General features: G+C 42.5%; 1 protein-coding gene across 4 annotated transcripts in view; it reads right to left on the reverse strand.

Annotated features, from left to right (window-relative positions):
- Positions 1 to 13,071, reverse strand: part of BICC1 (BicC family RNA binding protein 1) — a 305,439-nt gene extending 292,368 nt beyond the window's left edge. For 2 of the 4 annotated variants that reach the window (XM_036828113.1, XM_036828115.1), the window contains exon 1: positions 12,766 to 13,067. In XM_036828113.1, coding sequence (XP_036684008.1) covers positions 12,766 to 12,955 — 190 coding nt within the window. In that variant the 5' untranslated portion in view covers positions 12,956 to 13,067. Of the gene's footprint in view, positions 1 to 12,765 lie in introns of all 4 variants that reach the window. The other 2 variants (XM_036828114.1, XM_036828116.1) reach the window with 2 other exon arrangements.
- Positions 13,072 to 14,440: the final 1,369 nt, after the last annotated feature.

Consider the following 14,440-nt stretch of genomic DNA (forward strand, 5'->3'; position numbering starts at 1 on the left):
GTTCCCAGTCACCCGCTCTGCTGCGAGGAGTGGTTTATTTCCCTTAACCCAAAATACCTCAGTGAGTATCCTAGTGCAATGAACAAACTAACATAAAAAAAATCTCTTATCTGAGATGCTTTAAAAGCATATTTAAACAAGTATCTGGAGATGTATTATTCTAAGAATAAGATAATCTGTAACCGAATAAATTGAAAAATTATATTCACCGTGACAAATTTCAATTTATAAAACTAATCAGACACAGCCACAAATTATCCCACATTAACCTCACTTGAATTAAGTTTTGCATATCCTCATTCAAAACACCATGCTAATGCACTATCACTAATAACACAACATGCTACACAAGCCCTAGACTGAGGGTGAAGAAAGACTACCTTGCATGTAGGGAATTACTCTGCCTTACTTACTTATGTAAGGCAGAACTATTTGGTGTTTCTTAAGGCCAAGCACATGCCCTAGCTTTAAAGTTCCGTTCTATGAGGTCAATGCCAGGTCCACCAGCCCAAAATGGTACAGTCTTTAATCCAGATCCATCATGAGCCATTTACTCTGTAAACACACACAGGTATTTTCACAGCACTGGGCTGGAGGCTGCACAGGAATAAGAGATGAATTTGAAACATGTAGACCATGTACAGGGCACCAACTGCAAGCCAACTTTACATACATTCTCATATGATCTTCACAAACACCCTAGGAGAGAGGTATTATTATCCCAGTTCCACAAAGGAAGAAACAGAGAAAACTTAACCAAAGCTAGCAGAAGGCAGCCCTCTGGAACGTCTGCATTCGCACCAAGAATTCTAACCACCTCTGTGCCTACCACCACAGCCCTCTGCATTTCGGCAGGGAACTGAGGAAGCAACAAAACCTTTTCTGGAGTACAGTTTATCATCCTAGACTCAGATTTGATATGTCTCCACACTACGTAACAGCTATGACTCTGTAACAACCCCAAGAGGACAACCAGTGTCTAGGTCCACTCAGAATTCCAAAAAGAAACCCAGGCCCCAGATTTAAAGGACTTACAGACACAAACTAGAGGACAAACATATGGACACCAAGTGGGGGGGGGAGGGGAGGGTTGAACTGGGAGATTGGGATTGACATATATACACTACTATGTATAAAATAGATAACTAATGAGAACCTACTGTAGAGCACAGGGAACTCTACTCAGTGCTCTGTGGTGACCTAAATGGGAAGGCAATCCAAAAAAGAGGGGATATATGTATACATCTAGCTGATTCACTTTGCTGTACAGTATAAACTAACACAATATTGTAAAGCAACTATACTCCAATAAAAATTAATTAATTAAAAAATAAAATAAAATAAAGGAGTTACAGCTTTTGTGTCTGTAAAACAAAGACCCAAACAGCATCTGTATCTATTGGGGTGTTGCATGAGAGGCTGAGATGACTGAACAGGCATAAAGCATCAGAACAGTGTCTCACACATAGTAACTGCTCAATTAAAGTTGGCCGCTGCTTTCAAAATCGCCGCTATTCTTCAGTAACCATATTCCTCAAAATTTTTTCCTCGGAATATAGTTTCAAAGGAGAAAAAAGCTATGTAATTCGCATTCACCATAAGGTAGTCTATAACTGCAAAAAAAATTTTTTTTGATCAAAGGTACCATTATCCAACCATAAAATTTTAATTCTGAAAACTTGCTTAGAAACACAAAAACATTTAATATATTAGATTAATGCTGAATACAAAACAGTAGTCAATGTTACAACAACAGCTACATAACCCCTATGCCAATAGTCAAGGACTGTATTTCAAGGACTACATTTCAAGGCAGAAAAATGAAAATAGCTGTTAGGAAGGTGAGATTACCAATGATTATTTTTCTTTTTACAAGTTTCCCCTCATACTGCTTTTTAAATTTCTGTAATAAAAAATGTGTGCTCTTAAGTTATTTGATAATATATTAAACAGATGTCTGTTACACCTGACTTTATAGGAGTCTGTAGGACAACTAAATGCATTGAGCCTGCTGTGCCATAATAAAGACAGTATATCCCCTCCACAGAAATATATAGGATTGTGTCTTCCCCCAAGTTCCTTACAATAAGCCACTCTCTAAACAACACTGTGCCAGTTATAAATTATGCTCCTAGACTAAAATGCTTCAAGGTGGTTTAATAACATGGAGAAAGTACTAGGTTCAAGGGTAAAGGGAATCAGGGCTTCCCTGGTGGCGCAGTGGTTAAGAATCCGCCTGCCAATGCAGGGGACATGCGTTCAAGCCCTGGTCCAGGAAGATCCCACATGCCGCGGAGCAACTAAGCCCCTGCGCCACAACTACTGAGCCTGCGTGCCACAACTACTGAAGCCCACGTGCCTAGAACCCGTGCTCCACAACAAGAGAAGCCGCTGCAATGAGAAGCCCGTGCACCGCAATGAAGAGTAGCCCCCTCTCACCACAACTAGAGAAAGCCCACGCGCAGCAACGAAGACCCAACACAGCCAAAAATAAATAAGTTTTTTTAAAAAAAGGGGTAAAGGGAATCAAAGAAAGAAAAGGGCCTGAACATTCTTAATTTTGATCACCGTCATCTAACTATCTAGCAATATTTCTCAAAGTGTATTCCTGGGAACACCTACATTAGACTCACACGAGATTCTTTTCAAAATACAGATTCCTACCACAAAATACAGATTCAAACCTACAGAGTTGGAATCTCTTGAGAGGTCCAGAGTTTGCCATTTTGTACAATCTCCCCAGGTGATTTTTATGCACACAGATTTTAAGAACTAGTGACTCCCAGACATGCTACTCAGGTATGATAAACATAATTCAAAGTTTGCTATGAAAGAAACAAACAGAACTCTAACTCTAGATTGGTGATTCAATTATTTCCTAATTTCTCACAACCACCAGCTCAAATAAGCCAGGATGTGGGATCACAGGTACAAGGAGAAGAGAGCCTACAAATTTGTTGTCTCTTCTGCCTACGATATGAATCTTTCCAGAAATTTTTTTTGCGAACTTTATCAAAAGCCTTAAAAATATCTATTCCTTTTGAGCTAAAATTTTCACTAGTAAGAATTTTTCCTCTGAGAATAATTAAGGATGGAAAGAAAAAAAAAAGGTTTTTAGGCAAAAGTATTTGGGGCAGCAGTGTTAACATTCATCACCTGACAATTCTTGAGTATATGCACTACATCTGGCACTGGTGCATGCTTGACATACAGTATTTTTAACCCTCACAACCTAGAAATGATATTCATTCCATTTTAGAGATAAGAAGACTGAGGTTCGGAGAAATTATTAACTTGCCCCAGGCCACACAACCAATAAATGATAGAGCCAGGACCTGAATCTGGGACATTCTGAGTAGAAACATTAGGTTCTTTCCACCACCTGGCCACCTAAAAACATTATAAAATATCATAATGTTTAAGCAAATCATGACATGTCAAGGTAATATTATATAGCTATTTAAAACCATGTTCTTCCTTATCTACAAAACAGAAATAGAGTTAAAGATGTAGAAAACAAACTCATGGTTACAAATGAGTAAGGGGCGGGGGAGGGATAAATTGGAAAATTGGGATTGACATTACACGCTACTACATATAAAATAGATAACTAATACGACCCTACTGTATAGCACAGGGAACTCTACTCAATACTCTGTAATGGCCTATATGGGAAAAGAATATAAAAAAGAGTGGATATATGTATATGTATAACTGATTCACTTTGCTGTACACCTGAAACTAACACAACATTGTAAGTCAACTCTACTCCAATAAAAATTTTTAAAATAATAATAAAACCATGTTCTTCAAGAATCTTTAATGAAATGGAAAATATCCGTGATACAATGTAAAGTGAAAAAGAAGGGAAGTATGATTCCAGTTTAGAATTTAAGGGGCACAAGTCACACAAGGGTAGGAACCATATCTATCTTGGTTTTGTCTGCACCCCCAAAGCCCAACACTGTACCTGACATATAGTAGGAACTCAATATCTGTTGCAAAAATAAATTATGTGTGAGCGTACTTTTTAAAGACCAGGAAAAAATTCCCAAAATATTATCAGTGGTTATTGCTGGATTCTGGACTTAGGGGTGACTTTTGGTTTTTCTTTTTTATATCTGTTTGTATTTTCAAGTATTCTATAATAAGTTTGATTACTTTCATAATCTGAAAAAAAAATACAATGGCTAATTTTCAAATCTTATGTTTAAGCATCTTCCTATACAAGAGAGTTAAGCTCCAGATCAACTCAGTATGCAGACTAATATGTGGTTTATCTTATTCACTGTAACAGAGAAACTACTTTATAGCTAGAAAGCGAGCATTATCTTTTTATATGCTAGCATCATAAATGGGAACAGGATTTAATATGTGTTACAAATATAAATGCTTTCATCAACCACAGTTATTAGTAGCTTATTAGGTAGTAAATGGATTTATAAGTGTATAACATCTACAAAATGTTTCTATTAATGGTTTGTGCATTTTGGATACTTCCCTAAATACTAATACCATAAGGATTAAAAATCAAATGTGGTGGCTTTTGTAGCATAACAACAAGGGTTTCTTGCCAAGATCATCCCCACACTGCAAAAGACATGATAGGTTAGCATTAAAATTGTGCCTTAGGACTTCCCTGGTGGTTCAGTGGTTAAGAATCCGCCTGCCAATGCAGGGGACACAAGTTCGAGCCCTGGTCCAGAAAGAGCCCACATGCCGCGGAGCAACTAAGCCCGTGCGCCACAACTACTGAGCCTGCGCTCTAGAGCTCACGAACCACAACTACTGAGCCTACACGCCTAGGGCCTGTGCTCCACCACAAGAGAAGCCACCGCAATGAGAAGCCCGCGCACCACAACAAAGAGTAGCCCCCGCTCGCCCCAACTAGAGAAAGCCCGCACGCGGCAACAAAGACCCAACGCAGCCAGAAAACTAAAATATAAATTAAAAGAAAAATTGTGCCTCATCCCAGGTAGTTTACTAAGCATTTCACATAAAGGAATAGTCATGGTCACTATTATCCCATGCATTTTTAAAGAACTAGATTTTTAAATAAAGAGAATGAACCAAGGATGAGCCAACTGGTATTTTTATTAGCTCATCATTCTGGACAATTTCAAACAGCAAAACATGGCACAAATCTGATGATAATTCTATTATCAAACTGCCTCCAAAATGACTTCATCTTCTGAACAAATTCTGGCTTCGTTGGCCAGATGCTATTGCAGTGGCCACTCCAAGAAAACCCTAAAGGGCAGAAGCCAGAGCTACATTGAACCGGTCTATTCTAAAAGCAACCTGAGATGGGTGGTGGGAGGGGAGGAAGTAGGAGGGGAGAAAGTGTATCTTAGAGTAAGAAAAGGTAAAATGTCGGGGAGGGAAGGACTGGGAGTCTGGGGTTAGTAGATGCAAACTATTTACATATAGGATGTATAAACAACGAGGTCCTACTGTATAGCACTGGGAACTATATTCAGTATCCTGGGATAAACCATAATGGAAAAGAATATAAAAAAGAATGAATATATGTGTATAACTGAGTCACTTTGCTGTACAGCAAAAATTAACACAACACTGTAAATCAACTATACTTCAATAAAAAAATAAAATAAATTAAAATAATAAAATTTTTAAAAAAGGTAAAATGGGGCTTCCCTGGTGGCGCAGTGGTTGAGAGTCTGCCTGCCAACGCAGGGGACACGGGTTCGAGCCCTGGTCTGGGAAGATCCCACATGCCGCGGAGCAACTAGGCCCGTGAGCCACGACTACTGAGCCTGCGCATCTGGAGCCTGTGCTCCGCAACAAGAGAGGCCGCGATAGTGAGAGGCCCGCGCACCGCGATGAAGAGTGGCCCCCGCTTGCTGCAACTAGAGAAAGCCCTCGCACAGAAACGCAGACCCAACACAGCCATAAATAAATAAATAAATAAATAAGTGAAATTCTTTTAAACAAAAAAAAAAGGTAAAATGGACGATTGTATTGTGTTGTATGATTTTCAATGAAAAAAACACCTGACAGAAAACAGTGGAGGAGAAAAAGACAGTTACAGTACTTGGGGGTCCTAGGTCTTGTTTGTAAAAGGAGTAACAACATGAGAACTGCTTTCCATGATCAAAGCTGTTTTCTCTTTGGGAATTAGGTTTATTCCCGGACTATGCCAAGAAGAAATTCCACCCACATAAGCATTACCAAATCATCTAGATTTCTAGGGGTTATCAATGCAGGCCAAAGTCTCTGACACAGGGAAGCTTTTGCATCAGGCACAACTTGGAACTTCTGTCACAGTGCTCTCTGCTTTGCCCTTTGTGGGGAAACTACAGGTTGGATCACTCGGCATCCATTCTGACTCCCTTCTTCCTTGCCTACTTCTACGAGAGAAGCTAGAAAAGAAGTCGCTTTCCCAGAATCTCTTGTAGCAAAGAGTGGCCAAAGAAATACAGATGGAAGTTCCAGGAGAGAGAATTCTTTGTCACACAAAAAGGCAAAATCTTGAATAAAAAATTTAAAAAAAAAACATTTTTGTTTCCCTCCCTTTTCCCTGCAGAGACCACAGGCGCATCTCAAGGCATAGCCTTGGCCAGACTGCACCAATGAGGCCAAAGCCATCAGCTGGGATGGCCGAGGTCAGGGGGTAGGTTGCTGGGCTCCCTGAAGCCCCTGAGCAGCTCTTGGGGCCTGGCCCTCTTAGTCCCAGATTTTTTTGCTTCAACAGGAAAATAAACCCCTGGTTTGTTTAAGTCACTCTGTGTTGGGTTTTCTGTTAGTCACAGCCAAATAAATACATTCCTGCCTGTTAAAATCATCGATATAACAAGCCCTTTCTATGTTTTAACTTATCAATGATCAACTTAAGCAAAACCCCAGAAGTCTTCACAGAGATAAGACTGACGGAGAGCGCTGACCCCCTGCCCATGAGTGCAGGGCTGTAACAGCCTCTCACAGCATCCTCGCGGGGCTCTGCAAGAGGTGAAGTGAGGACCCCAACCCAGGCCAGCCTGATAGCAGTTCCTGAACTCTTCACCGCCAGGCTACACAACCTCTGAAGGATTTTATTCATTTAGTTTCTAAAACAATCTGAACCTTCAGTTCTGCTCTCTGAGTCTACTACACTTGTCCTAATAAACTTTTCTGATTGGAAGAAGACTTTGACTGAAGAAAAAAAGAAAAGATTCATATGCAGTTGTTTTTTAAAAAAAAAAAAACCTGGCAAGCATTTGCTTTCCAGTGTTTTGAAATCCTTATGCATCACATGGCACGGGGCTGCTGGGGCTGCTGCAGTACCGTCTACCAAACACCACGTGCCCGTTACTGAGCTCCACTTTTCACACACATCATCTCGTTCTGCGCTCACAACACCCCTGGAAGATAGGACCATCATGGTCCCCATCTTACAGGTGAGCAAACAGAACACGTTAGCCCAGGAGCAACATTTTCTTTGTAAAACTCTCTTTCGAGACACCAATGAATGACAAGTTCAGAGCAACATCAAACTACAATGGAGATTAATGGATTTTTGCGGCTAGTCTCTAGTAAAAATATTAGAAGTGACGGGCTCCGGACCGTTCAAAGAATGAAAAATACTCAAGGCAAGAACAATGACAGCTAAAGAGAGTGCAAAGCCCTCTCCTCCTGCACAAAATCGAAAACTCCACACTCGTGTCCAGTACAGCTTTACTCATACCTGCTCCTCCACCTTTACAAGGGGCTAATACACTGGGCGTACGGTGAGCTACCAGGAAGGCCAATAAAAATATTTAGATAGCTGTGAATGTTCATTTATTATAAACCATTTAATTCATTTTCAAGTATACATGATTTTCATTTTCAATATGAGAATGTGCATTTTATGAACTATGGTTTATAATAAATATGGTTATTAGTGATTTATTCAGCACTTACTCCGTGGCCAGCGCTGTGATGTTTTGCATCCTTTTTTTTTTCTCTTAATGGTCACAGCCACCTCAGATGTAGGCACGATGATTAACACCCCCTTTCATAAATGCGGCTGCAGGTAATGAATTTTCCCAAGCTCCCTATTTAAAGGTAGGACCAAGACTCAAATCCAGATCTGGCCAAGAACACTTTGCTTTCAACCATTAAGCTTCATAAAGTTATTGGATTTGTTCTTACTGTTTATTAGCCTTAATCAAGCCTTAGCTAGAAAACTACATTCAGCTTAGCTCTTGTTTGTTTTCTTTTTCAGCACTCCCCCATTCTCATATATTTTTACTTCATCTCTCTCCCTGATCCCACAAAAGCATCTAAAAGATTATTATCTATTTACCAAATTATAAGACAATCTTCACTAAAGTTTGCCAAATTAAAAACATATGTAGGGACTTCCCTGGTGGCGCAGTGGTTAAGAATCCGCCTGCCCATGCAGGGGACACGGGTTCGAGCCCTGGTCTGGGAAGATCCCACATGCCGCGGAGCAACTAAGCCCGTGCGCCACAACTACTGAGCCTGCACTCTAGAGCCCGCGAGCCACAACTACTGAAGCCCGCGCGCCTAGAGCCTGTGCTCCGCAACAAGAGAAGCCACCGCAGTGAGAAGCCTGCGCACCGTAACGGAGAGTAGCCTCCACTCGCCGCAACAAGAGAAAAGCCCGCGCGCAGCAACGAAGACCTAACACAGCCAAAAAAATAAGTTAATTAATTAAAAAAAGAAAAAAGATATGTAATTACATAACTGCTGCTCTTACTTTTAATCAATGTGTGATCAGCTGTTTTAGTGGCTGGTTCTACTCCTCAAGCAAGCAGTGGTCAATGATTCCTGTTCTGCCCATCACTGTGAACATGTAAAAACATGTTTGTTTTTTTTTTAATTTTTTAGCCACGCCGCATGGCACATGGGATCTTAGTTCACCAACCAGGGATCCAACCTGTGCCCCCTGCATTGGAAGCACAGAGTCTTAACCACTGGGCCAACAGGGAAGTCCCCAAACCATGGTTCTTAATGTCTTTAACAGCAATATCCTAAAAGCCCACCAGACATCAACCTCAATTCATAAAAACAGGCCACTGCCCCCAGACCACAATTCTTTCTATGATGAAATACAAGGGATTCCGAACCTTGAAAACGCCTATGAGTCTAAATTTTATGTAGGGATTTTTAACTGTACAGCACGCGTATATGTTTTTCAGTGTAAAAATAAAAGTATAATCATAAGATGTAAAACAACCCCAAAAGAAGAAAAAGGAAAAAAAAAAGGAAAAGTATAAATGTACAAATTCCATGTTTGTCTCTCAGGACACTGGCCAACACCAAGGCTGTATTTCTGACTCTTCTGACCCATTTATTTGCTACTTTCTCCCAGACTTTCCTCTAGACCACTCTCCTCCCTCTTTACATACCATAAATCACATTTAATTGACTGAAATGAATCAATACTACTATCCCACATGAAATATGAAGTCTAAATTCTGAAGATCCGTATTAAGTAAATCAAGAACAATTTTTCTTCATTATTATAATGTTGTCCGTCGTGTCTATTCCAAGGCCTACCATCCCCATCAAAAACCTAAACTAAACTTGAAAATCAATTCCCATTTACAAAACTGTTGACTAATATAATCAATAATCTTCATTTAGATTCAAAGAGAAGTGTCAGATACTCTGCACGGCTGTTCCGAAGTAGTTATCAGATAAAAAACAAAAGCAAAAAATAAAAAACTAGTGATCTTTTTTCCTACATTTTTGGCCTGGTGGATTTTATGTGTATCAGTTCCTGGGGATTCATCCAAGAATGGTATTTCATTTCTTTGACCACTACCCTACTGCCCATATTTTAACCTCACTGAATTTTTGGTCCATTGCGTAGAAGAATTTCTCTACTAATAAAAATACAACCCATTAAAGATTAACTTACCCCCAGGACAGTCTCTCTGGAAACAAATTCCAAGCATTATAATCACCAATTTGCACTATGTAGACTTAAAGGCAGAGAATCTTATTTATCCTGATTTAAATTGGAAACCTGCACATATTTTAAGGCGATTGTGTGAGGAAAAATGGCAAATCCAAATTCACAATAATCAGAAACCCAACCAGGCAAATACAGACTTTTCTTAATTGGCACTTTTCAAATGAAAAGCTTTCCGCCCAAGGATATCTAACAATATTAGAATATTTGTTGACTTTCCAAACTTCCTACCTTGTTCTCTATTTTACTTCTTCAATTATGAAACTGCAAAATTCTTTTGTTCTCTAGATATTTAGATATAGACTACTGTCAGAAATTGTGATAGGCATTGGAAGTTATTTGAATCCGTGCTATAATATTTATTATTAGTAATAATAAAATCAACTGATATATATTAAGCTGTTAGCATTTATAAAACAGTGTGGCAAGTTTTAGCTTATTAAGCTTTATCTCTGTTAATTCTCACAAAACTCTAAAAGAAAGGTACTAATATCAGTCCCATTTTACAGACGGACAAACTGAGACAGGGAGGTGCCCAGGAACTGTCCCAAGGTTCCACAGGGATTTGAACCTAGGTCTGAGTGATTCCAGTTGCCCACGCTTGCTTTAACCACCTAGTATCGAGCAATGAGACACATGATTATGTTTGGTTCAGAAACTAGTCTTATTCCTTCAAACATGGTGGTTCTAACAAAATTTGACACTAGGAAGCATGCATGACAAAATGCGTTGGTACACAGTGCACTGGGTTCTATTGTCAAATGTGTTCAAACTTACTTTCTTAGAAGGCACAACTCACTTATTAGTGACTTTGGAAAGTTAATCAAAGCACTATGTTCAATTATTCAAGAAATCTTTGGAGTCAAAGTGTGAATATTTCATTAATACATACATTGTTGAAGAAATACTAACTCAAGAGTTTCTTTAAAAGCAACTTCATCACAGCAAAGCAATTTTAAACTATCTCATGTCAGAATATCATATCTACAAAGGGAATGGCCTTCAAATTTTAAAAAATGCCTTACCCATATTTCGTTTCATTCTAAATGGAAATTAATTAATTCAAAAAAGAAATCCACTTCTAAAGCTCAGGTTATGCAAGAGGGCTTCCTAGGAGCTAACATCACTGTCGTTACTTGCATGTGCGTAGGCAAGACAGGTAAGGAAGACGTAGAAGATCCATCTTTCACAACCCTCCAAATGTACAAAATAAACTAGAAACTTGCTGAAAGGATAGGTATGTGTGTTATCAGTTCAACCCAAACAATCTCACAGCAATATTTTTCTGGATAAATTTAATATTTTGTTTTATAATAGGAACTAGGCAAAAAAGAACCACGGAACAAATGGAATAACTAAAATAGGTTACTGAAAGGCAACTGGGGCTTTAATTTCCAAATCCACTTTGCAATATTCCTATTTGAACAGTTTATCACAGAAGTAACTCTCCTAGAAAGTTACATAATTTAAGGAGGAAAAAAAGAGGGAGTAGGACAGAGACATGATAAGCACTGGGGATGTTTATCAATAAAAATAAGCAACAAGGGAGATGAGTTTGTAACTCATCCAAAAACGCCTACCAAACACTCTTGCTATTTGTTTCCACCAAGTTATTGTTTTGGAAAACATCTTGTTCTGTCTTAAAATAACCTGCTTAATTGTTCTAAAAAACCACTGCATTTCCATGGAGGGCTAAACAGCTCCCACACTGCGATGCACTGACTGATAAAGTCAAAGTAAATTAGGCACCAAGCCACAAAAGAAAGTTGGAAAGCTCCAATCCTCCCTTCATATAAGGATACGAGCTACTGAATGAATCCACCACTGCACCCTTAGTGAAAGTAATGCCTGGTCCCTCTACAATATTTTAAGAATAACAGTCATTCAAATTACCTTATTTCTCTGGATGATGGAAATGAACCACACTGGGGACTACAGGTAAGCTAGTAATTAACATTTTTAGGGAAGATCAAAATGACGTTGGACATTTTAGCATGCACTCTGAGAACTCCAATCCTCCCATTAAAAGTCAAAATTTGTTCCCAGTCCTGTATGGTTAAAGCTGTTACGCCTGGGAAAGTCCCAGAGAAACGAGGGCGTTTAAAAAAAAAAAACAAACAAACCCAAATTGTGAAAGACAAAGTAAGACACCCATAATACGGGAAGACTTTTATGAACCGAGTGTAACTCAAGATGTGTTTTATAAGCCTGTCAGGCGATGAACACGCACTGTCCCCCAACCCAGCAGCACTGCCCTGACACAATCCCCACGCTTTGGCCGCTCACCCCCATGCTGGCCCCTCTTACTCCGGGTGCCGGGCGGGAACTCCTGTCTTAAGCTTTGACATCTGCAGAGCGTTTCCCAATAGCGAGACAAGGCCCCTCAGCTGGAGGAAGTGAATACTGACAAGAGGAGGGAGAGAAACAGAGACGGAGCTAGAATTCCAGAGTGCCAGAGAGTGGGGAGGGAGTCACGCATATTCTGCGCGGTCCGACTGGATCCGGATGGCATAGGCCAGGTGTCCGGACTAAAGCTGGCATCTCCAAAGTCCAAAAACGCCACTTGGGCGCGCGGGTACAAACACGGCCTTCGGCTTTTCTGAAGCCGGTCAAGTTAGCACAGGGTTCTCGGTGCCCGGAGACCTAGGAGGCGTGGAAGGGTGGAGACTCCCGCGAGGTCTGCACTCCCTGTGGGTGTCCTCCGGCTCCGCGGGGGAAGGGACGAGGGAACTAAGTCGGCTTTGGGCCGGAGCGGCGGGCGCCGGGACGCGGGGCGGGGATGTCCGGGAAGGAGTCGCGGACGCAGCCCGGGAGTCCGAGAACGCGGGGTGGATGCCTACCTTGTAACATGGCCTCAAGTTTCTTCCTGTCCACGCGGAAGCGCTCCTCGCTCCACTCGGGGCTGTGCAGGGGCGCTCCGGCGACCAGGTCGTCCTCCGAGCCGGGCATGGGCGAGTCGGTGCTGCGCTCGCTGTTGGAGCCCGGGTCCGACTGCGCCGCCAGGTAGCCGGGCTCGCCTTGAGCGGCCATGGTGGGCGCGCGGCGCTCGGGCTCCGGCTGCGGTCGCCGCTCTGCCTGCGCCGCCGCCTCCGCTCGCCCGCCGGGCTCGACTGGCTCCCCGCGCCGCGACGCTAGCTCGTGGCCCCGCGGCCGCCGACGCCGCCGCCAACGCCGCCGCCACGGAGCCCCCTGCGCATCCCAGCCCCGGGCGCCGCCTACGCCTCCCGCCGCCCCTGGTCCGGGCCCCGGTCCCCGGCCAGTGGCTGCGCCGCCCCCCGCCAGCAACGCCCGCGCGGAATGAGCGCGCCGCGCCGCCCGCGCCTCCATCCGCAGGGCCCCTGCGCCCCCTCCCCGCCCGCCGCCCCTGCAGCCGCGCGCTCATTGGCCGGGCCGGCCCACGGGGAGCCGCGGCGGGCGGGCGGCCGGCCCCTGGCTCGCGCACTCACTCGCGCGCACACACTCACCACGTACACGCTACCACTTTCCTGCGCTTACACGTTTAAATCTTGTCCCACACACATGCTTTCACAGTTCTTCCGTCACAGACACTCGCAAGTTCAAGCACAGCACCCTCCTGAACGCGCTCGAAGTACACACACAATGCCCCTTCTATTGACGTACGCACACTACACCCTGAAAGTCACAGCCCCGGTCGGTCCCACAAGTTTGAAACAGGAGGAAGGAGAAAAAGAGGATTGCGGAAGAAACAACGTCCATCTCTCTCAGACATCACTGTGGTCCTTGCTTCCAGGCAGCTCACTCCTCCACCAAATGTTAAAACCAGATTTCTCCTCTCATCCCAGCAAAGTGGCCAGCTGCACAAGAGGCGGGCAAGAGGCTTACTCTTTTTATTGTGAGGAATGGGATTTTTTTTTTCCTTCTTGAATGAGGTGAGGAGGGAGTCATTTTCTATGTGATTCTCAAGGAATGGATTCAGCTGATTTAAAAAAAAAAAAAAGGAGGGCTCAGGAGAAAAGAGGCTCTGAGATTGCAGTGGCGGTTAGCTGGATCCCGCTGGCATCTGGGCAGGGCTGTCTTGTCAGGGACTGAGGGCTTTTCTCTGTTCCCAAGGTCAGTCCCTCACAGGTGATGGCCAGCAAACGAACCTCTGATCCTACCTGAGCACACCAGCTCACCCACTGCCACTCTCAAACTTGCACTTGAAGCACCAGGAAATCCTGTTGGAACTCGGTTTTTCCAGTTCACATTGATTCTTACTCTCTCTTGTGACCAAAAGCACAAATTTTTTTTGACATTTTTAGGGGCTGGGGATGGGATAGCTGTTTGTCACCGACCACAGAAGGAGACTTACTGGCCTACATAAGGGGCAAGCCTGTGGATAATCATGTACTGTGCTTAATTAAGTGAAATTCTTATCAGTTCCGTTGCCTAGTTACCAAGAATTGACTCTGCGCTGAGTACTGTGATGTGATTTGACAGATGAGGACGCTCCGACTATAAGAAGTCAAGTGACATGATTAAGGTCACACAGCAGCAGATAATGGAGACAAGAAT

The sequence above is a fragment of the Balaenoptera musculus genome, chromosome 16 (assembly GCF_009873245.2).
Source record: "Balaenoptera musculus isolate JJ_BM4_2016_0621 chromosome 16, mBalMus1.pri.v3, whole genome shotgun sequence".
NCBI lineage: Eukaryota > Metazoa > Chordata > Mammalia > Artiodactyla > Balaenopteridae > Balaenoptera > Balaenoptera musculus.